This window comes from Lactuca serriola, chromosome 1 (assembly GCF_051521515.1).
Source record: "Lactuca serriola cultivar US96UC23 chromosome 1, Lser_US96UC23_V15, whole genome shotgun sequence".
NCBI lineage: Eukaryota > Viridiplantae > Streptophyta > Magnoliopsida > Asterales > Asteraceae > Lactuca > Lactuca serriola.
This window is the reverse complement of record NC_136408.1, coordinates 57,649,263-57,672,624: the sequence shown is the minus strand read 5'-3', so window position 1 is coordinate 57,672,624 and position 23,362 is coordinate 57,649,263. Positions and strand designations below refer to the sequence as shown.

Below are 23,362 nucleotides of genomic sequence, written 5' to 3'. Positions count from 1 at the left end.
TTGCTTTTAGATATTCGATCCTTTTTGTGAGGTAAACCTCTCATTGAACATGTTCATAACACTTCCTCGGAATACCCTTGCAACACTCACAGTACGATCATCTGTAATCTCCATCCCCAAAGGGGAGTCCAAAGTCCTTGGAGCGTCTCGGAACTTCTTGTTGAGCGCAAGAGATACAAAGGATCGGGTAGCCCCCAAATCAAATAAAACATGATCCGACAACCCATTAACAAAAAAGGTCCCTATACAAGATCATAACAAACATAAGAATAACAATAAAACTATAAAAGATAGAGATAAGTCACATACCATTAACTACATCTGACGTTGCTCAGGCCTCATCGACGATCAACTGAAACGCTTTGCACTTTACCGCAGGAGTCTCCGCCTTGCCATGGTGGCCATCAGTATTCCTCAAGGTGGTTGGCGCAGGTGCCACCACCGCTCCACCAACAACCTTGGACAGTCGGCCTTTTTTATGGTCGGTGTGGTTGTAGTGAAAGTAAATCAAGGCCTTCATGGGGCAATCCCTACTCATGTGGCCCGACTGACCACAATTGTAACATATTGAGTCTACTACCTGAAAGGCCCTGCTGTGCGGCTTGTCGCACTTGGAACAACGACCCCAGCCCTGCTGGCCTCTGCTAGAAGTATCAGAGATCCTGGGATTCTTGGCCTGACCCACCGCTGTTTGTGCATGCTCTGACTTCCACTTCATCTGGAGCTCCAACTCAATTTCCTACTCATAGGCCTTCTCAATCATATCATTCAGGGTCTTGCACCCTAAGAAACTCATGAACTCCCTAATATCATCCCTCACCATATAATGATATCTCGTTTTCTTCATCTCCTCTGCCACATCATACTGCGAAACTAGCAATGCCCTATCTCTTAATTTGGAAGTGATCTTCGCCACATGGTGAAGGTCCTGGAACTTTCTCACTAGCTGTTGCACCTCAATGGTCGGTGCAAAGCTGCCAATCAAACCTCTACACAAAACCCTCCCATGTCATCGTGTCACACCCGCCGTCCCCACCTCACGGGTAACCTCCTCCCACCAGTCCGCGCTCGGTCCCTCATCATGTAGAATGTGAATCCCACCCTAGCCGGATCAAGGCAAAATCTCATGCGCTCTACATTCTCTATGTCAGCAATCCAATGACGTCTAGCGATGCGGTCCTTAGCCCCAAAGCACTTAGGCACCCTGCACGCCTAGAACTCCTGGAACGAGGGAGTTTGAGTCCCAATCTGACCTGAGACAATCTCATCTCAAAATGGCCCGCGCCGGTCCTCCATGATCTCTACAATCCCCTCCTTGACGGTACTGCAAATCATCGCGGTAGCATCAAGGATGCCACGAGTAACCTCGTTTGTGATGAGCTGGCTCAGCTTCTCATTAATCAGTTCGGCACCAGAACCTGAACCCGAACTAGAACCTGATCCCGAACCTGAACCTCCTCAAGTAGCCATCACCATCCTCAACTGAAAATACAACATAGAAACAATCGTTAAAGAAGTTCAAAGGGACTCCTCATCACCCGGACTCCTTAGAGTTTCCAGGTCTGCTCTTGTCTCGGGTACAGGTCATATGCTTTCACTAGTACGAGCCCAATACTACCTTCCACACCCACTTGTACCTTCCTCAAGGTCATACCTGATACCTCTAATTCACCCAACTATACCCAGAACATAACTCATACAACACATCACACACATATCCTAGACTCTTCTAGGATTTCTCAATCCTCACATAACCAAAAACCTCGATCAACACCACAGGTTGCCTTATGCAGGCATGTTATACATAAATAGAATCACATAGATTGTCAAATAAAGTTTCTACCCTAAGTACACAATCAAACAAGGAACAAGAAATGAGGCAGAATCCATCATTTTAGGGCTATGCAGTTCTGAGCATATATAACTTGGAAAGCATATACTTAGCAAATAATAGAGTCAATACTGATTCCAAGAAATATATGGCATCGAATTTTCCTAGGCTATAAGGTATCACACAAATCAGACAGTTTTATCACATAATCCCTGAAGGTATCCTTAGCCCTACTCTACCATGCACTTCACATATAAACATACTAGTTGCAATTCATAAGCATGGTTAATTTTTGTGAAACACTTACTTGAGCTCGACCGATCGCACGCATTGCACTCCCCCTTTTACTTAAGAAAACCTTTTTATAAAAATTCAATTCCTTTTCTTTTGAAAAAATTATCATTTCCTCGTTTTGAGTTCTGAAATACCTGAGGGTGTGCCCAAATCCTTCAAACCAAGGCTCTGATACCAAATTGTAAAAACCCAAAAACTGAAAAAAAAAATTCATTTTCAAATAGGAGATTACAGTCATAAATTGTTTCCAAAATCCATTACAAAATAAACATATTTAATTATCAAAGTAACAATATCAGTAAGTACGGAAAACAGTGGGGAGCGAATGTTACGCCATCAAGCTGGGCCATTCTCTTTTGTACTAGATGTACTTGAAACCACAATACAAACTGTAAGTAAAAGCTTAGTGAGTTTCTCAAATACCACATAACATACATCGCAAAATACCACACAACATATATATTATTGTCATGGGCTACCCCTATGGTCTTTTCCCTAGAATACCATGGCGTACCCCCAGGGTCTGACATCAATGTGCCATAGGCTACCCTTATGGTCTTCCATAGAAGTGCCAAGGACTACCCCCAAGGTCATTTACTCAAACAAACACATAGACAACTATCATTTTGCATGTCAAGTAATTGGTCAACATTGGTGCCTTCGATCCATTGATATAGTGAGAAGACTCACCTTGGTCTGCTGGTAAATACTAACTGCTAGGCTACCGATCTGACACTCTCACACTGAATATACACAAATTAACCTAATTAGAATTAGGTCACATACTCAAGACATGGGCCAAATAACCCTATGTATGCCCAACGTACTAAACACCTATCTTGCAAAATAAACAATGATCCAAGCACTAAAGATAACATACCTGAATCTGAGTGTTACAAAAACAAAGCTCCTAAGCCTTGTTTATCTCTCAATTGACACCTTTGGAAATGTAATTATCCAAGGGTAGGACAAGAAACTAAATGAACATCAGGCCCCCGACTTGGATCAATGAATATTCAAGATTGAAACTTCAATTCAGTAAATAGATATGAAGATGAATATACTTGTCTTAATGGTGATATTCGTGGACTCACACCACCTTCACGCTCCATGTGTGCTATAGTGTAGGAAATTCTCAACTCTCTACATAAAAAAATCTCATCAGAAGCATAAGAAAACTATCATTTTGCAAGAAAAATATTATATAAAACTAACTTTAGTGTTTCTACTCAAAAAAACAGTTGTTAAAAATATGTGATTCGATTTCAATGCCATCCTACTCTCTCTCTCTCTCTCTCTCTCTCTATATATATATATATATATATATATATATATATATATATATATATATATATATATATATATATATATATATATATATATAGGAAGTAAGTATCAGTACATTAGTTCCACTTGGCTGTTATTGAGAAGGTCATAATCGTCTTTTTACAGTCGAGAGATGAGAGCAATTTCCCGTAGTAAGAGGAAAGCACTAACCAGTATCATTGCACCAAGAGGATCGTTTGTCAAATGGATTCCCAAGCAACTTATTACTAAACAACAGAACTTTAACACCATAAATAACAATCGAAGTAAGTAAAAGTTGTAAGTTTATTAAGTTGATAATAGTAATGCACTTTATCTTTTACAACATTGACCAATAACTTTGATCCCATCATAACTCCTTTCACAACCAACAAGTTTAAGTTTCAATAATCTTTGACATACTCGAGCTAAAATGATTAACCCAATATCTGAAATCATTGAATCATATAACCCATCAACAGAACCTATAAGTTTCAGGATCTGTAATTTTCTAAAAGCTACAAGCCCTTTTAAATCCATGTTTGTAATGGAACATACCTCTAGTTCATGTAAAACTAAGCATTCATTTACTATAGATGCTAACCCTTCTTTGGTTGCACCAAGTAAGACAAGCCTTCGTAAATTAGGACAACCTTGAACAAGAATCTGAACACCTCTATCGATCAAATTAGGACTAAAAAAAACAAGGTTTCCAAATAAACTCGTAATCTGATATGAAGGAATTAACATGAATAGAGACAAACTTATTACTGAAACAAATACCCAGATTACAAGGAGATACTATGCAAGCTTGAACGATATCAACATCAAGAAGATTGGAAAAATGATGGACGAGTCTACAGAAATCAAGAAAATCTCAATCTAATAATCTCAAGGATTTCACTAACCCACCGTTAATCGTCAACCACCATTTACAAACTAAACAACTTGAATTTTGTTGTGGTTTTGTGAGATTGGAGAGGATGCTAATCAGTATTTGGTCGGAAAGCAAAAGAATCATGAAAACTCTCCAATTTCTCTTCTGCAGTGTCCGACAACGATTTTCGTTTCACGCATTTCGCAACTTGAAAATGGTGTCGATCGATTGGAGAGGCTGAGTGGGTGTCGATTGAAGCAATGAAAGCGATTCAAAGCGAGGGGAAAAAATACATAGTTCGTTTGTTTGCTTCTCCAAAAGGAGTTTGTTGTTGATAATATATATATATATATATATATATATATATATATATATATATATATATATATATATATATATATATATATATATATGGAAGGGTTATATGGAAAATAAACAATTAGGGCAACACATGTTGAAACCAATGAAACCATGACAACACATCATTTTGGAATAACTACATAAATAACTTCCATAGTAGATTGCTTATGAATAAAGAAATGAACACGTGTCACTTGATCATTAGTTCCAGCATATGTTGCCATAATTGTTCATTTTCCATTGAACCTAACCCTATATATATATATATATATATATATATATATATATATATATATATATATATATATATATATATATATATATATATTCTCCCTACGTTCATGGGTATTGGAGATCATTATTCTATGTATACACATTACTAGTAATATAATGGAGTACAACACCAATGAAGGCACTAAAATGGTAGACTAAAACTAGCTAAAGGAACCTCAAAGCTTGCCTTCTCATAACAAACAAGTATAGATAATTATCCTAATATACACAAAATACTTCCTACTATTGCTCAAATTGAAAGTCATATATTAAAATGCTATTTAGAATTAACTAATATATATACGCAAAATACTTCCTACTATTAAGAATTAACTAGTAGCATTTTAATATATAGCTTGTAGTTGGATCAATATATAGTTTTAAGTACTTAGTTATTAAGTAGCCTTCAAAACCGTCCTACACGATATGCACGAATATATACATAACACACTGGTATATTCATCTGCCGAAAGGATAATTCAAGTACAACAGTTTCACATTAGCTTCTAATTTATTATTTAATTTTTTTCGAACTGCGAAGCATTTTATTGCATTATAACGAAATACTAGCAAGATGCTAGTGTTAGAGCCTTGGTTACGTACGTCATTTAGCTAATTATGCTAACTACTTATTTATATAGGTTAACAATTTAGCGAAACATAAATAAACAAAAAAACCAAGGACTACGATACAAATTTTGTGTTTTCCAATTAAGGTTTTCTCTTATTCATCGAAGCCATCTTGTCATTATTAAATTATATTTTTATCTTTAATACTTGTATATAAGCAATATTAATTGTTGAGTCTTGTCTACTAGTTAAAAAGAATTGTTCATTCAAGATACCAATATGAGCTTCCACACTAACTGTGCATGTATACAAACTCCTATATATACCCTTCATACCACACTATGTTTACCCACATATTTTATACCGTTCCTACTTATAGCACACCTCTTTCTTTCCTATGACTTCCTCCTTTCCATTTTCACCCACCAGAAACTATGGTCTGCCCTCATGCATGGTTTCCAACCATGCTAGTGATGGTTGTTCCTTTGGGCAACCTAGTTTCCCTAAGAATAAGAAGAGTAGAGAGTTAAATATTGTGAGTGTAGCAACTGATCTGCCTATGGTTGTTCAATCACCGTTGTGGAAGGAGGTGGCGCAAGAGCGGAAGTTGGCGGCATGGACTAGCATCCGGCAAGAACGGTGGGAAGGAGAACTTTGTGTCAACGGAGAGATACCACAATGGCTGGTATGTGTTATATTTGTTGCAAGATGTGTCAAATTTTTAATAATGATTCATTGATTGATTGTGTGCAATTTGTTAGTGCAAATCTTTGCATAGCAATTGTAGTGCACCACTTCGACACCCATGATACTCTTTGAGTAATATTATAATCTCGTACGCGATCCTTTTAAAGGAAAACACAATTATGAATACCATATAATTATGTCTCTTGTCATTTAAAAAATGGTAAAAATATATATAAAAAAAATTAATTGAGCTTGTCATGTCTGTAACGAGAAAATTTGCAATTTATGTGTTGTAACTTGTATGTGTATTTTATTATAATCATTTGAAGTTTTAACAATTTGTTTGATTCATTAATAAGGTTATCGTATTTTATATCAAATACAAGTTATATCATTTAATGTTCTATTCTCTTACGTACACTAATGTTGGACAAAAGATTTACAAGAAGATTCCTTTTCTATGTGCTTACCTTTTTTTATTCTACGTAATTGTTGCCACTTGCCACCAATTGTTAATTTGTCTTTCTTTTTGTCTGCTACAATCAAACTTTTTTCCTATCTGAATTCCATTAAATTCTAATACTTATATTCTTGGGTGGTAAACCATGCAGAATGGGACCTATTTGAGGAACGGACCAGGGTTATGGCACATCGGAGACTACAACTTCCGCCACCTCTTCGACGGTTACGCCACCCTGGTCGGCCTCCACTTTCAGAACGGCCACCTCACGATGGGTCACCGGCAAATTGAATCCGATGCATATAAAGCCGCAAGAAAAAGCAACAAGCTTTGTTACCGTGAATTTTCTGAAGTCCCGAAACATGACAACTTCCTAGCATATATCGGAGATTTGGCCAATCTATTTTCCGGAGCATCGCTAACTGATAATGCCAACACTGGTGTTGTTCAGTTAGGAGATGGCCGAGTGGTTTGTCTCACTGAAACAATTAAAGGGTCCATTGTGATCGACCCCAGTAACTTAGACACGTTAGGGAAGTTTGAGTACAGTGACTCGTTGGGTGGGTTAGTCCACTCTGCACATCCTATCGTGACTCAGTCGGAGTTTTTGACCTTGTTGCCGGATCTATTGAACCCTGGTTATTTGGTGGCAAGGATGGAGCCAGGAACAAATGAAAGGAAGGTGATTGGTCGGGTTGATTGTCGTGGTGGCCCATCTCCGGGATGGGTCCATTCTTTTCCGGTGACCGAACATTATGTGATAGTGCCGGAGATGCCATTGAGGTATTGTGCACAGAACTTGTTAAGAGCCGAACCCACACCGTTGTACAAGTTTGAGTGGCACCCTGAGTCCAAAGCGTTTATGCACGTTATGTGTAAAGCTAGTGGCAAATTGGTATGATCGAATTCCTGTATATATATTAAGAAAACGAAACGTTTTGCATGGTGTAGAAATAATTTTTTAAAAGACCTTGTTGTAATTTTTGAAGGTGGCAAGTGTTGAAGTTCCTTTATTTGTGACATTTCACTTCATCAACGCTTATGAAGAGACAGATGAAGATGGAAGAGTAATTGGAGTTATAGCCGATTGTTGTGAACATAATGCGGATACTACTATTCTTGACAATCTCCGGCTTCAAAACCTTCGATCATGGTCTGGCGAGGATGTTCTTCCCGATGCTAGGTACATATATAATTACAAATAGGCTTATGCACATGACATTTTTATGACATATATATCATTAAACATCTTTTTTTTTTGGCTTTTATTGAAGTGTGTTATTGAATTACATACATGCGTGTATAATTGCAGGGTTGGGCGTTTTAAAATACCATTTGATGGGAGCTCGAATGGTGAATTAGTTGAAGCTCTAAACCCTGATGAACATGGAAGGGGGATGGATATGTGCAGCATCAATCCGGCTTATTTAGGCAAGAAATACAGATATGCGTATGCTTGTGGTGCTCAACGGCCTTGTAATTTCCCCAATACCCTCACCAAGGTATAGTTTTTCGTTAAATTTTGATTTTTTATTCGTTCTTAAAACTTATGTGAAAGAATTCAATAAATTGGTAACATTTTTTTTTTTTTACAGATAGACTTAGAAAAGAAAAAAGCAAAGAACTGGTACGATGAAGGCGCAGTGCCCTCTGAACCTTTTTTCGTTGCAAGACCTGGAGCAACAAAAGAAGATGATGGTAAGTCACTAAGTTTAATTATATAAGTAGTTCACATCAACATCAAACCATGATGAAGATCTTTAATATGATTCTTTTTATGCTCTTAATAAATACTTATGATCATGTGAGCAGGGGTCGTGATTTCGATGATAAGTGATAAAAATGGTGAAGGGTACGCATTAATATTAGACGCATCAACATTTGAAGAAATCGCAAGAGCAAAGTTCCCTTATGGGCTCCCATATGGACTTCATGGATGTTGGGTTCCCAAGTGTTAAGATGAAATACCGGGAAAAAAAAATGCGTATCAGTAAGAACGGCATTTTTTTACATCTTATTCGCCTATTTTGTACGTAGGCATGCATACCTTGTTCAAAAGTATAATTATATGCCATAGTTAGTGTACATAATGATCATATATGTTATATAGGAAATTTGTAACATGTTTGTGTTTGTGTAGATTAGTTTCTTGTATTATAAATTTTGTCCATAAAGTTATGTATCTCGCTGTGAATTTGTATACTGGGAGCTACTCTTTTAGAATTTGATAACAATTAGCCAACTATAAATTTATACCTTTATACGGACTTTAACTCACATATTAAGAGATTGTTTGGAATTGTTTATTACTTTATTTAAAATAATTTTTATCCTTTTTAGTAAAAGTGGTTATTAATTCGGTGTGAAAATTGATTTTAAAAAACAAGTATTTGAATTAATTTATTACACAATAAATTTGTACTTTATTTTTTTGTTTGACAAAATGTTTTTATTATATGTAATGAAAAATAATTTACTGAAAACTCTTTAAATCAATAGGTATAAAAGATACTTATAAAATCTTACTATATAAAAACTAAAGACTACTTATTACCGGTGACAAACTGTAATAATACAATAAGCATTTCAAATAAGTAATCACAAATACCCGTTTAAATCACCAGTTTGTTTATTAGTGTGTGCACACATATACACCAACATTTATCATAAATTATGCCAAAAGTATAATCATCTACCCTCTCTCCACAAAGATTTTTGGAAATGGAAAGAATTGATAGATTCCAACGTATAAAGAATCATAATGAATCGTGTATGGTTGATATGGAATATTGATAGGAATATGTGGGTTTGTTGGGTGTAGTGGATGATTAACAGTTATTATCACCATGAGAACCACCAAGGTCACAACCATGACATCCATTTATTAAGCAATAACCACACTAAATAGTGTCTTTCGCATATAAAAATAAACATGAATTGATTCTTTTGCCCACTTTGTCACACGTCACAGAAGAAACAATGATAGATGAACTTGCAAGGCTATTGCATGCAGGAAAGGTCTCCAACAAAATCCGCCAAAGCCGAATCTTTACATTGGTAGGCATTCACTTGTTCCTCTTAGTAGATAAGATGGTACTAGAAATGTTTTGTCCTTAATTTTGTTATGCACGAAAGACAACGAGAACTCCCTCATCTGATTTAACGATTATGCCTACCCATCGTCCTTATTGAAGGTTAACACCAGCTGGTATATTTTCTAGGTTCTTCGTATCTATTGGCATTGATCACGTAGCAATCAAACCCAATATAATCCTACCTAATAAATAAAGATTTTTTTGTCACATGTCACATTCTCATTTATTTTGTCACATTTAATTTTGTGGTTATTTTAAATTAATTTTTATTCCACATATCATTTTATAGGTTTTTCATTTTATTAAATTCTGGATAATATTTAAATACAATAATAAATGCATATCAAATTCATTAATAAATTTTCCTTCTAATTTCAAAATTATTAAATTGAAGATTCATTAATTTTCTTTATTTATTTATCCAAATTATTTGTTTAAATTTACAATAGAAAAAAAACATTTTAATTTTTATAATTCAATATTTTCTTACTTTTCTTATAAATTCATACTTCTCAAATGTTTAGAATTTTGTATTTAGTTTTTCTGTTAAATAAACTTATGTGATATATGGGACTCTCTAATAATAAAATATATTATTAAAGTCAAATTCCTAAAAATGGATCCAATTAAATTAAATTAAATAAAGTAGATAATCACAACTATAGGTGGTCTGAAGAAATACATTCTACTCAAGTTCCTGATATCCTTTTGTTTACAAACTTTTTTCAAAAGTATCAACAACTCCACGGGTAACAAAAAATCCAAGACATCAACAAATACTAGTTCTTCCATCACTAAGCAAAAGCATTATCTTTTTTACTGGTCTTAAAAAAACCCCGTCAAATCCAGGATTTTTGGTGATCGTGGTCATCGAATTGGAGGAGGAGGAGGAGAGAAAATTATAGATTCGATCATTAGTTTGCTTAATGAAATAATCAGGTTTCTTATATATTGGTTTATATATAAACCATGGTCTTCTTTAATTCTCTTCAAGCCATTGACTAGTCAATATCTAATCTCAAACTAATTATTTTCATAAAATTTAGCCAACTATATTCTTTAAACCCTTCTGAATACCAATAATGAATAAAAATTTTAGTTATTTTATCTTAACTACTAGAGTAAATTACACGAATGGTCCTTATGGTTTGGAATAATCTGTGTACTTGGTCCCTAGCTTATTTTTTTAACTCGGAAAGTTCCTAATGTTTGTTTTTGTTACACGTTTGGTCCCCATTATATAATTTTGTTACGTGTTTGGTCTCTGTCTTACTAAAAAAGAATATTATTTAAATATGGAAAAATGATAGGCTATGTAAGGCAAGGTGATGAGGTGGGGTTAGGAGTGTGTTTATTTAAATAAATTAAAAAATCAAGGGCAAAATAGCTTTTTTTAGGTAAAACGGGGATCAAGCGCGTAACAAAAATAAATACTATTGACCCTCCGAGTTAAAAAAATAAGTTAGAGACCAAACACACAAATTACCTTAAACCATAAGGACCATTCGTGAAATTTACTCAAACTACAAAAATATGGTACAAACCATTTGTTTATACATTTATTTTGATGAATTAATATTAATATATATCAAATATCAATATTATTTATTTGATTTCGTAAAACTCTTTTGTATTTGACCAGATAAGTTCATATAAAATTAATAATATATTTATTTTTTTTCTTGTATATAAATCCAACATACTTCTACTTATGCAATAAAAACTACATTAACTACACAGACAACGGTAACGCCGAACAAGTCTTGATATATATATATATATATATATATATATATATATATATATATATATATATATATATATATATATATATATATATATATGCTTAGGTTGTTCTATTCAAAGTAATTATTGTTTTATTGTATGCATAAATGTGGGCCAATCAAAATTACTTATTTTGAGAAAGTGATTAATATATATTATTGAATTAAATATAATTGAAAATATCATCTTAATTAATTACAAGGGTAATTTAGTCAATTAATATAGAATTAATAAAGGAAAATTGTATTTTTTTAAGGGATCATAAATTCTATTAATTTTAAAAATCCAATCTTACAAAATTCTTTTAATTCGGACATTCTGATAGAATATTTTTTTATGAGTATATTCAAAAATAAAAATATTCTTGAGCCATAAATAATAAAAATATTCTTAAACCTATTTCTTGATCATGACTTTAAAAACTTTTTGTAGAATAAGAAATTCTCGAACAATCAATTGAAAAATAAAAATAAAAAATACATTATTTCTTATAGAATACGGGTAACAATTGTTAAGAATTACATTTATTGTTAAAGAATAAAACTAAAAAAACTTTCAAAATGGGAAAGAAAACATCAAAATCTAATGACACTAATACATTCTAAAAAAATAATGTTGCTTAGAATTACTTTCAATTTTGTGGTCCGTTCTTCAAGCATCAACTTTTGTGAAAACAAAACCAAATTGTAGTTTAGATTCCAAGAATGCATTAGCAAATGAAAAATAAAAAATTAAATTCCTTTGGAAAGATATGTGGACTTGTGAATTGCACCAAAATCAATAAACAAGAATTGTAAAACATGCATAAATCAGTGAGAAAATATCCATACTCCATTCCAACAGAATTAAAATTCATGATTCCATTCCAACATAATTGGAATTCGTGATTCCATTCCAATAGAATTGGAATCTCACCAATATCATCCATTGAATCATCTATATAAACAAATTGATTTTTATCATATAAGAAGAAGTAAATTTGATATGAAAATAGTGACAAACTACCTTCAAAACTGCCTACACAAATTAGATGATTTCAGATTAGGTTGTATCAAAAATATCTAAAAAATGGGAAATCAAACCTTTCAAGATCCATAATTGGAGTACACCTGTAGATTGCTTCTCGTAATAGGTTATTGTGACCAAATTGCGCTTCTGATGTGTTTCCTAAGTGTGTTCTTCCTCAAAACAAACCAAGAAATTGAGGAACCTTTTGTTCTCAATGAAAATCACCTGGAAAATTAAACAAAAAAACAACAAATGAAAAACTGAAATCAAGAACCTAATTTGAACAAAGAAGAGGGAGATGGTCGATGAAGTGATTAGTAGTGTTTACAAGGGATATATGGAACCTATAATTGGAGCAATACCAGAAAAAAAAAAGGAAAAAAAAAACTCTTTCACTCTCTTCTTTTTCGCTCCTGTAAGTTTAAAGAACATAGAACTTGAGTCCACTATGTGTGAGAGAGGGTGAAAACATGTCCCAGAGTAACAAATTGGTTGAAAACATGCCTATATAGACAATTTCATAAATCCTTATCAAGACAAAGTTAACCAGATTGAATCAACAAACCTGGAATTTTGAAAGTCTGCCATGTTTGAGGGTCACGCATGTCGCTCATCCTTCTGCAGTTGTGCAGGTTCATCGTTCAATCCTGGAAAAAGAATCCAATGGCGATTAAATTGATTTTTGAAGGTTTTACGAGTCTGAGACACAGAAAAGAAGGTGGAAGGAAAAAGAATTTAGAGGGAAGATGAAAATAGAATTGCGATCTAGTTGAATTGAATCAGTGGTGGTTTAGGAAAGGTAAAAATAGAAAGCAGTGTGAAAATGTCATGGGAATACAAAGCTTCTCCAAAACGTCTATTGAAAGTCGGTAAAAGGGTATATGTTGTTGGCTTTCTCCAATCTCGCCATCTGGTTGTGTAACTACCCGAAATTCATATCCCTAAATGTAACCCTTCTCGCGACTCGTTCCGATCATCCAATCGCCGTTTCCGATTTCATTTCCGTTTCCGACCTTTTATTAAGTCATTAATGTGGATTTTATTTTATGACTTAATGAGTGTCTTAATACCCTTAGAACTCATTTTAACGTCTCATACTAATGATCGGAACATTTCTAGAATCAACCATATCGAGTTACGGCAAATTGGCCGGGTGCGACCAAAAGCCCCGCCTAACGTCGGTATCGGGTAGAATTCTACCGTTTCCCGAACTTGGACACTATTTAAAGTGATCCAAGTCTTCATTTTGAAGCTTTTGCTCCATTTTACAACTATCACTCCAACCTCTCTCCTCAAACTAGATTTAAGGGTCCAAATCTTGAGTTTAAGGTCTCAAATCTTCAAGGTACCTTCCTATACTCATTTTGCATCATATTGGTCCTTCAAATTCGAGATTTATTCGTGATTTAGAGGCTTGTATATGAATTTACGGCCCAGAATGGTGCTTAGGCCGTAAACCCATATTTAAATGGTTTTTAATCCCTTAAACCCTTCCATGACCCAATCTAGACCTAGTTATGACTTTTAGGAACTTGGTAATGGACTTAGAACACTTCAAACATGAATTTTGGGGGATTTGTATGAGTTTACGGCCAAGGCATGTGCTTGGGCCGTAAACTCCTCAATCATGGGTGTAAACTCATTTTCAAGGTGTTAGAAAGCCATCCAACACCACCAAAAGCCTTGGAATAAATCATAGAACCAACCAAAAATAGTTTAAGGGCTTTAAACACATCAAAACTCTTCATTTGAGAGTTATGGCCATAGAAGGTGCTCCAAGGCCGTAAACTCCAAAAAGGATGTCATTTTGTGCCCCAAATGCATTTCAAGGCTTGTAAGGATTTTAGGAATCACATGTGATTAACTTTGGGACCTTAAAAACACATATTCAAAGGAGTATGAGAGTTTACGGCTATAGGCTCCATGCCAAGGCCGTAAACTCCCTTAAGTGTGTTATTTGATGTTTTAAATAAATTCCAAGCCTTAGGAAAAATTATTCCAAGCATTCCCAAGTGATATTGGCCATTTATGACCTATTAAGCACAATAAAACACCCGGACATGAGTTCACGGCCGTGAACTCATGTGGTTATGTGTTTAGACGCTTAAAACTCATTAGGAAGTTTACTCTTGGGGAGTAAACTCAAATCCCAAGTCCCTCGCTTCAATTCCCGTCCGTAGATGTCACCCGGGTCACCCCAAACACCCGTTTTGAGGTGTTTTCGTTCGTTGGAGTGTAACTCCATATCTAATTAGAATTTGTGGATCTAATTAGATATATTTTTATGCCATTTCATGTTACATAGGAACCTCGCGTGTTATCAGGCCTCGATTCGACGTTTAGCATCCGAAATCGACACATTTTCGCGTCCGGTGAGTTCATACCCCTACCCTTTTTCAATGGTTTTTCAATGTTTTCAGGGGGGGAATACAAGCAAAAGTACAAGAATATCTTGTACTTAATCACATGATTTCAGTTAAATGGTTTCATAATTGTCCATTTTTAAGAGTTAAAAACCTTTTAATAAACTGTTTTAACTTGCAAGAGTTATTTGTTTTAACCCGATTTTCAATTCTTATTATACATTGATGTATTGTATACTTTATATTTGATTGTTCACATTTAAACTGATAGAACACATAAACCATTGTAATGTCTGTAACAAAACACTAAGGTTCAAGTGTAAAAGTCAGACAACATTAGAAAACATAAAACATCTGTATGTCCTTAACAATACACCTAGGCTCGAGTGTGATAGATAAATACCATCGTAACACACAAATCAATTGTAACGTCCTTAATAATACACCTAGAATCGAGTGTAAAGGACAAGTAATCATTAAATAACTTAGAACAACTGTAATGTCCTTAATAAAACACATAGGCTCGAGTGTAAAGGACAGTCATCATTTAGATTACACCTAGGCTCGAGTGTAATGTCCTTAATAAAACACCTAGGCTCGATTGTAAAGGACAGGCACGTTAGAACTTAGTTAGTCGTAGATACTACTTCTCTAGGCGAGAAGTGATGAGTAATCTTAAGATTGGAGACACGTCCTTGTAACACTTCCTCGGCACGAGATAGTGGAGGACTGCCCCTGTAACCAGAATCTCCGAACGTAGGAGAGCGTGACTTGAGTGTATAGATCTATACGGGACTGACAATCCCGCATCTGGCTGGTAGTTGCAGCCGAACCGAAAGGTTCAAGGGTGACGAAAGTCATAAAAAGGATACTAGCCACGACTCGAGTCATATCTAGTCTGAGTATGGTTAAGGACTCGCAATCTAGATTATTAACGCTTTAGACTCATTTACTAGCTTTATGTACGTAGTAAAGCTAATGTACGTTCAAGGAGGATAGGCACACACATTCAGGAAAACATGGGGTTTTCCTGGGGAGAACACTGAACATAACCAGAATCGGTAATGATGCACACACACACACACATTCAGGAAAACATGGGGTTTTCCTATGGATAACAATGAACATAATCAAAATCGGTAACAGTTAGCATACACAGAATTGGTAATAGCACACCCACACTCATTCAGGAAAACATGGGGTTTTCCTATGGATAATAATGAACATAATCGGAATCAGTATCAGTTAGCTCACATAGAACCAGTAATAGTTCACACTCACACATGTAGGAAAATATAGGATTTTCCTGAGTAACAGTAGTATGTAACCAGAAAAGTATAACGAGTTGGATAACTAAACTTTACAATTCACAATAAACAATCATGTTTTTCATTGTACATCGTTTACTTTACTTTTTGGATTTGGAAACTAACTTTACATAAGAAAATATGGGATTTTCTTGGATAACCACGTTTTCAGAAAACTAAGGGAACTCGTACATTTTCAGAAAACAAACCCGCTTATGAACTCACCAGCTTTATGCTTATTTTCAAACTGCTTGTATTCTCAGGTTCACATTAGACAGGTATCCGACGATCTCTTTTGGTGAAGAAGAAGTGCGTAGAAGACTCGTTTCGTGTTGTTTATATATGATATGTTTCACTTGTATAACTTATGCTTTTGAAACAAATGTAAAACTTTCATATATGTAATGTAATGGTTGATTTACTTTACTTACTATGTACATTGGATTTGATACTCAACGTGGAGTCAACCCCAGAAATGTTTCCGCCTTCGGTTTTCGGGGTGTGAAAGGTTAGGACAAAAGGACAGTGGATACGGTGGTCGGAGCAGCAAGAAGGTAGGGTGGCGGCCGGTGGTGGGAGGCATAAGGATGGAGGTGACGGCTGGAGATGATTTGATTAGGGTTACGGTGGTTTTAAAAAGCCTAGGTAGCTGAAGTCAATGATTACCATAATTATAAGATATTATTTGTGGAAACTAATTATCAAATTACCTATTTACCCTTATTTATTTATTTAATTATTTATTTTTATTTTAAATTTTGATTGGCCCAAATTTATGCATACGATAACACAATAATTACTTTGAATACCTGAACCTATATATATATATATATATATATATATATATATATATATATATATATATATATACCAGCCGTTACCCGCGCAAAGCGGCGGACGACAGTTATTTCAATTCGAAAATATGTTATATTTCAAGGAACATAAATTATTTTTCGACGAAACATTTTCTTTCGATGTTTATTTGTAATTCAGAAATGTCCATTTTTATTTAATTAAAAATATAAGTATGTTAATGTCTTTTGTTAAAAAAGAAAATGTTGTTCTTGAATAAAAATAAATGTTTATTGTTGTTTTTGTATAAATGTACAATATTGAGAAAAAACACGATTAAATCTTTGGTTTTTTGGTATAATTATGATTTATGTTGTTTTTTGTTACAACATTAAGGGTATCTGATAAATCGATGTTTATGTGGAGACCCTTAATTGGGCTAGACGGTCGATTGATGTCAAGTAACTAATCGGCACCTAGGCTGAGATCCTTAATTGTATTATAATTTAGTTTTAAAAAAATTAAATATTGCCTATCTTCTAACAAAATTAATAAATATTACATTTTTTTAATTGTTGTTTCCTTATTTTGTATACAAGTAACTTTTAAAAATTGATTCAAATATTTATATATGCTACGATTTTCATTACAGAGGCATCTGAGATTTAATTTCTAAATACGTATTTGTGTTACAGACTAAGCCAATTATGAAATACTTAAAATCACGTTAGATAATATCAGTTGTTGAATATTTTTCCCCAAATAGCAGTCTCTAATGATTATCGTCTTACCCAAATTAAAGGAAGATAGTAGGGTCAGCAGAAGCAGATTATACCTGGAGACCTATATACACATACACATAGACCCGCATCAGATTATATGCATACACATACATCAGAGTATCATAAATTTTTAACTTAAAAATGAAATATATATGAATATCAACCCTTTAATGTGTGGCATTCTCATGTTCCTTTTACTAATAATGTTGGTTGCAACCACATATTGAAAAATTAAGTGAAGTATGTTTCTGTCTCTTGCATTTAGTCCAAATTAAAAGGTTTGCAGGGAAGATATAAAAACAAAATGCTTGTATCTTTTTATTATAGAACTATACCTTCATTCAGATACACACAAACAGCACATACATGATTTACCAAGTTAACAAATTTCCTAAACTCCATAATCATCACATAACTTGTCATAATATTTGTTCATTTTAAAAATAAAACATAAAAATACCTTAATGAAGGGATCCGTGAAACAAAAGAGCTACTTGTAGTCTTGGTTACAAAATAAATTGCCAACATAACATTCAAATACAAACAAAATTTGGAATCTAATGACAAATGAAAATACAAAATTGAAAGAAACACAACAAATTGAGCATAGTTTTATTGCATGGACGTTTATTATCATTTATTTCTCTGTTTGGATCTATTTTAGCCAAAATCAATCATAACTCAGGTTAAGAAATATGAAGAGGATGAGTATTTGATAAGAAAGATGGAAAACATAAGGTGAAGTACAAAGCCTTGACTTTTTAGTCAGCTTCGTTCTTTAGTTTTTAATTTGTGTCCGTTGATATATCATACCTGCAAAGGAAACATGAAAAGCATAAAACTTATATAAAGATAGTCAACATGTCACACCAATTCCATATCCTGATGAGTTCATCCATCAGTTCAGTGATCAAATTAGACTGTTAAAACTTACAAAGTCAAGACATACATGATAAAACTAAAACTAACAAACATTATCTAGGATCTTTATGCAAAACCTCATGATCTTTTTAAATAATAAGAAAATTCCCATAGTCAAAAATTGATTAAACGAAAAGATAAGCCCCATAGTAAAAAAAGAATAAGAGATAAAATATTGTATCATTTTTAGAAGTTGTAACAAAATAAATACTTTTATGAAAATTAAATACATATAAAATCAAAGAGTTTACAAAAATGAAAATGTTGTTACCCATTAAAATTGGGTGATTATATTGAAAAGACTTTTCTTATCTCGGTTTGGAGCACCATCCACGATATCCATAACAAAGGTTTTCAATCGTGTGTTGTGTTGGCAAAAAAAAAAGTCAATGTGTTACTTTGCACCAATTGATATTAGCTGTAAACACAACAAAAAAGACCAAGAAATATAAGAGAAGTGATTAAAATAGTATAAAATATTATAAGTATGGTTAGAGGTTAAAAGGAGAGATCGATGTTAAGAAAATCAGTGTCTATATTCAAGTAACTATAAAAGACTAAATAAAAAACTTATGGATAGAAATTTTCTGTCAATAATGCCATCATCCCTTCCACTTTACCTATACCTTGGAGTTATAAATATATCTTCAATTCTTCATTTACAACTAAAAATCAACAATTTCGTTACAGAAGGATTTAATTGCAAGAAACTCAAAAACGTTGGTCCAGTAATGAACAATACCGACAAAAAGAGGAACCGATGTGTATATATATATATATATATATATATATATATATATATATATATATATATATATATATAGAGAGAGAGAGAGAGAGAGAGAGAGATATTTTAGTTTCTTGTAAAATGATGTGTGGAGTTCAAATACAACCTCATCCTCTCATTCTTTGTGTTTCTACATCCCAAAATAAATATTGGATTTTCATTACAGAGGGTTAAATTGAAGAAACTCAAAGAAACTCAAGAAAAATGGTCCATAAATGAAGAATACCTTTAAAAAATAGAGCATCAATAAAGAGAAAATACTCAGGAATATATATATATATATATATATATATATATATATATATATATATGTATATATATATATATATATATATATATATATAGAGAGAGAGAGAGAGAGATTATAGTAAAGATAACACCTGCTTGTGCAATATTGGTCTCCTGGCCAACTCTCGATTAGAGTCTTAAACTGCTTCCTATTTTGTCTATTGAGTTTAGGTCCATACTGCTGATATCATAAATTATAGTCCCAGTCTTAATCCATACAACACCCTAATAAAGGAAAAAATAATATTACCTTGTGTTCATTAACAAAATGAAAAATAATGGTATAAGGATCAAATAGGATTACTTGCCCCAGTCCTCCAAACAGAGGCCCTCCACCAGCTTCTAAAGTCACCTTTCCATATTCCAAAAAACTATAAGCAATGCTCATTTTTCCTTGCAATCAAAATACATCTATGAAGTTACCACTTCATCAAATAGTTGAAGGGTTTCATAGGCATAAAAACAACCAGTTTAAAAAGAGAAAAAATTGACTTGAAGCAGTTCATTTACACATAATCTTGAAATAAAAAAGATGATTTCAAGAAGTTCATTTACATAATCTTAAAATAGCTAGAGCTTTTTAAGGAGATACTCATGAATGCATCAAAAACATCGCAATACTCATCCATGACTTAATATTAATTAATAATAAAAGAACATGTCTACAAGTATATGAAAGGAACATGAAGTTAAATGAATCGGCTGGGAGTGGAGATGCGTTTATATAACTGTATCTTCGTTTGACCAATTCAATTACTGAAACTGCGGATTAATTTGCAGAAAGTGAGGGATTTCTATAATTTTTAGTATACTAATTCAAAGGCGTTGGTTGTGGATCAAATACTTGTACTCATTGTATTATCATTTGTAAGTAATATTATTATATTGATAATATGTTGTACATTAAGCTTAAACATTTGGACGTCTTAAATCTATTCTTAGAAATAGTAAGGTTTGTATAATAGTATAATATATATATATATATATATATATATATATATATATATATATATATATTTCATACAAATTACACATTAACTTGTATTGTTAACTGTATGATCATCCTAATAATAATATATATCACATATCAATATTATTTATTTGATTTCTTAAAACTCTTTTGTATTTGACCAGTTAAGTTCATATAAAATTAATAATATATTTAATTTTTCTCCTTATACATAAATCCAACATATTTCTACTTATGCAATAAAAAAATCCATTAACTAGACAACAGTAAACGTCAAACAACATCTTAAGACCAAACAACATGTTATTGTCTTTATATATATATATATATATATATATATATATATATATATATATATATATATATATATATATATATATATATATATATATATATATATGCGTTCAATCGAGAACGTTTCTTATTGCGAGAACATTTGAGAACAAAAATCTTTTTTTAATTTGCAAGCTAACACTTTTGTAATTAAATCAAAAACTATAAAATAATATTCATATAAATCAAAAAATGGTTATGAACAATTAAAAAATTCACTCACCACCAAACCAACATCACTCACGACCACTACTTACCACCCACCAACCACCCTTACCACCACCTACAACCTACCAACCACCAATCACCACTACCACCATTACCTGCCACTACCACCCCCACCACCATCACACACCGTCAGCACCACCAACAACCAACCGCCACGACCTACCTCGACCACTTATCACCACCACCCCACCCATCACCCACCTAAACCACCACCACTCGCCCACTAACCCCACTAATCACCACCATCCACTTTAACCACCAACACCCACCACTACCACCAACCACCAACAACCCACACCACTGCCCATTACCACCACTCGCCACCACCACCACGCATCACCCACTAAAACCACCACTACCCGCCATCACCACCACCAACACCCCACCACCCACCACCAACCTCCACTACCCATCACCAGCACCCATCACCACTACCTACCATCATCACTACCAACCGTCATCACCACCCCCACCACCAACAACCAACCAGCACCATCACCCTCCCCACCAACCATCACTACCCACCACCATTACTAACACCCGCCACTACCACCAACCACCACCATTACTAACACCCGCCACTACCACCAACCACCACCATCACCCTCACCACCAACCACTACCCACTACCATTTCTAACACCTACCACTACCACCAACCACCACCCACTAACACCACTACCCATCCACTACCATCGATCACCACCACCCATCACCACCACTTGCCACCACCACCACCCATCACCCATCACCCACCAAAACCACCAGCACCACCACCCGTCACCAGTACCCACGTAAACCACCTACCTCCACCACTCTCCACCCCCATCCATCATCACTAACGACCACCACCACCACCCACCCACTAACCACCACCATCATCCACCTCCACCACCCAACACCACCATCTCCACCACCTGCTACCACCATATATGATTAATATGAGCAAATATTTGTTTTTATGTTTTTTTATTCAATAGTTCTTCTCATGTATATAATCACATATAATTATATATATCAAATCACATATGATTTTTATAAACAAGATTCTTTCGTCCATATAAATCATATGTGATTAGATACATATAATCACATGTGATTAGATGTATTTAATCACATATCATTAAAGTTGACAAAAAACAATTATTGAATCGAGAACACGATAATGAATTTTGTCCACATAAATCATATGTAATTTAATAGTTGTTCTGATGTATTTAAATAAATATAGTCACATAAATCATATGTAATTAAATACATATAATTGCAAGTGATTATATGTATCTAATCACATATTATTTATATAGACAATATTCGTTTTCGAATTTTCGATTCAATAATTTTCTCGTGTATTTAATCACATTTAATTATATGTAGTTAATCACATATGATTAATACGATCAAAGAACAACTTTTGAATCAAGAAAATAAAAAGAAATCTAGGGCTCATAAATCATATGTGGTTTGATACATATAATCACATGTGATTAAATACACGAGAACAAATATTGAATAAAAACGCAAAAGAAAATAGTATCCTCATAAATCATATGTGATTAGATAAACATAATGTAATCATATGTGATTAAATACACGAGACCAACTACTAAACTGAAAACAAGAAAAAGAATATTATCCACATAAATCATATGTAATTAAATACATGTAATCACATGTGATTATATGTATCTAATCACATATGATTTATATGGAAAATATTTAACTCGTGTTCTTAGTTTAATAGTTGTTCTCGTATATATAATCTAATATGGTTATATGTATCTAATCATATATGATTTATATAGTCAGTATTCAATTTTATCCATACAAACCATATGTGTTAAGATAAATATAATTACATGTGATTAACTTTATTTAATAACATATGATTCAAGTTGCTAAAAAACAACTATTGAATTAAGAATGCGAAAATGAATCATCTCTATATAAGTCATATGTGATTAGATACATATAGTCACTTGTGAATATATATACCTGACCACATATGATTTATATCAATAATATTCTTTTTTGTTTCGATTCAATA

The 23,362-nt window shown here is 33.5% G+C and overlaps 1 protein-coding gene and 1 pseudogene across 1 annotated transcript; one reads left to right on the top strand and one right to left on the bottom strand.

The window, feature by feature from the left end:
- Nucleotides 1–3,018: 3,018 nt before the first annotated feature.
- Nucleotides 3,019–4,451, bottom strand: LOC145055592 (F-box protein At5g07670 pseudogene; annotated as a pseudogene).
- A 1,406-nt stretch (nucleotides 4,452–5,857) lies between these two features.
- On the top strand, nucleotides 5,858–8,849 carry LOC145089183 (carotenoid cleavage dioxygenase 8 homolog B, chloroplastic-like). Its single transcript, XM_079027660.1, has 6 exons — nucleotides 5,858–6,195; nucleotides 6,809–7,552; nucleotides 7,647–7,840; nucleotides 7,970–8,159; nucleotides 8,253–8,355; nucleotides 8,470–8,849. Exons 1-6 carry the CDS (start codon nucleotides 5,908–5,910, stop codon nucleotides 8,613–8,615), a joined length of 1,665 nt encoding a protein of 554 aa, XP_078883786.1. The 5' UTR covers nucleotides 5,858–5,907; the 3' UTR covers nucleotides 8,616–8,849.
- The last annotated feature ends 14,513 nt before the right edge of the window (nucleotides 8,850–23,362 follow it).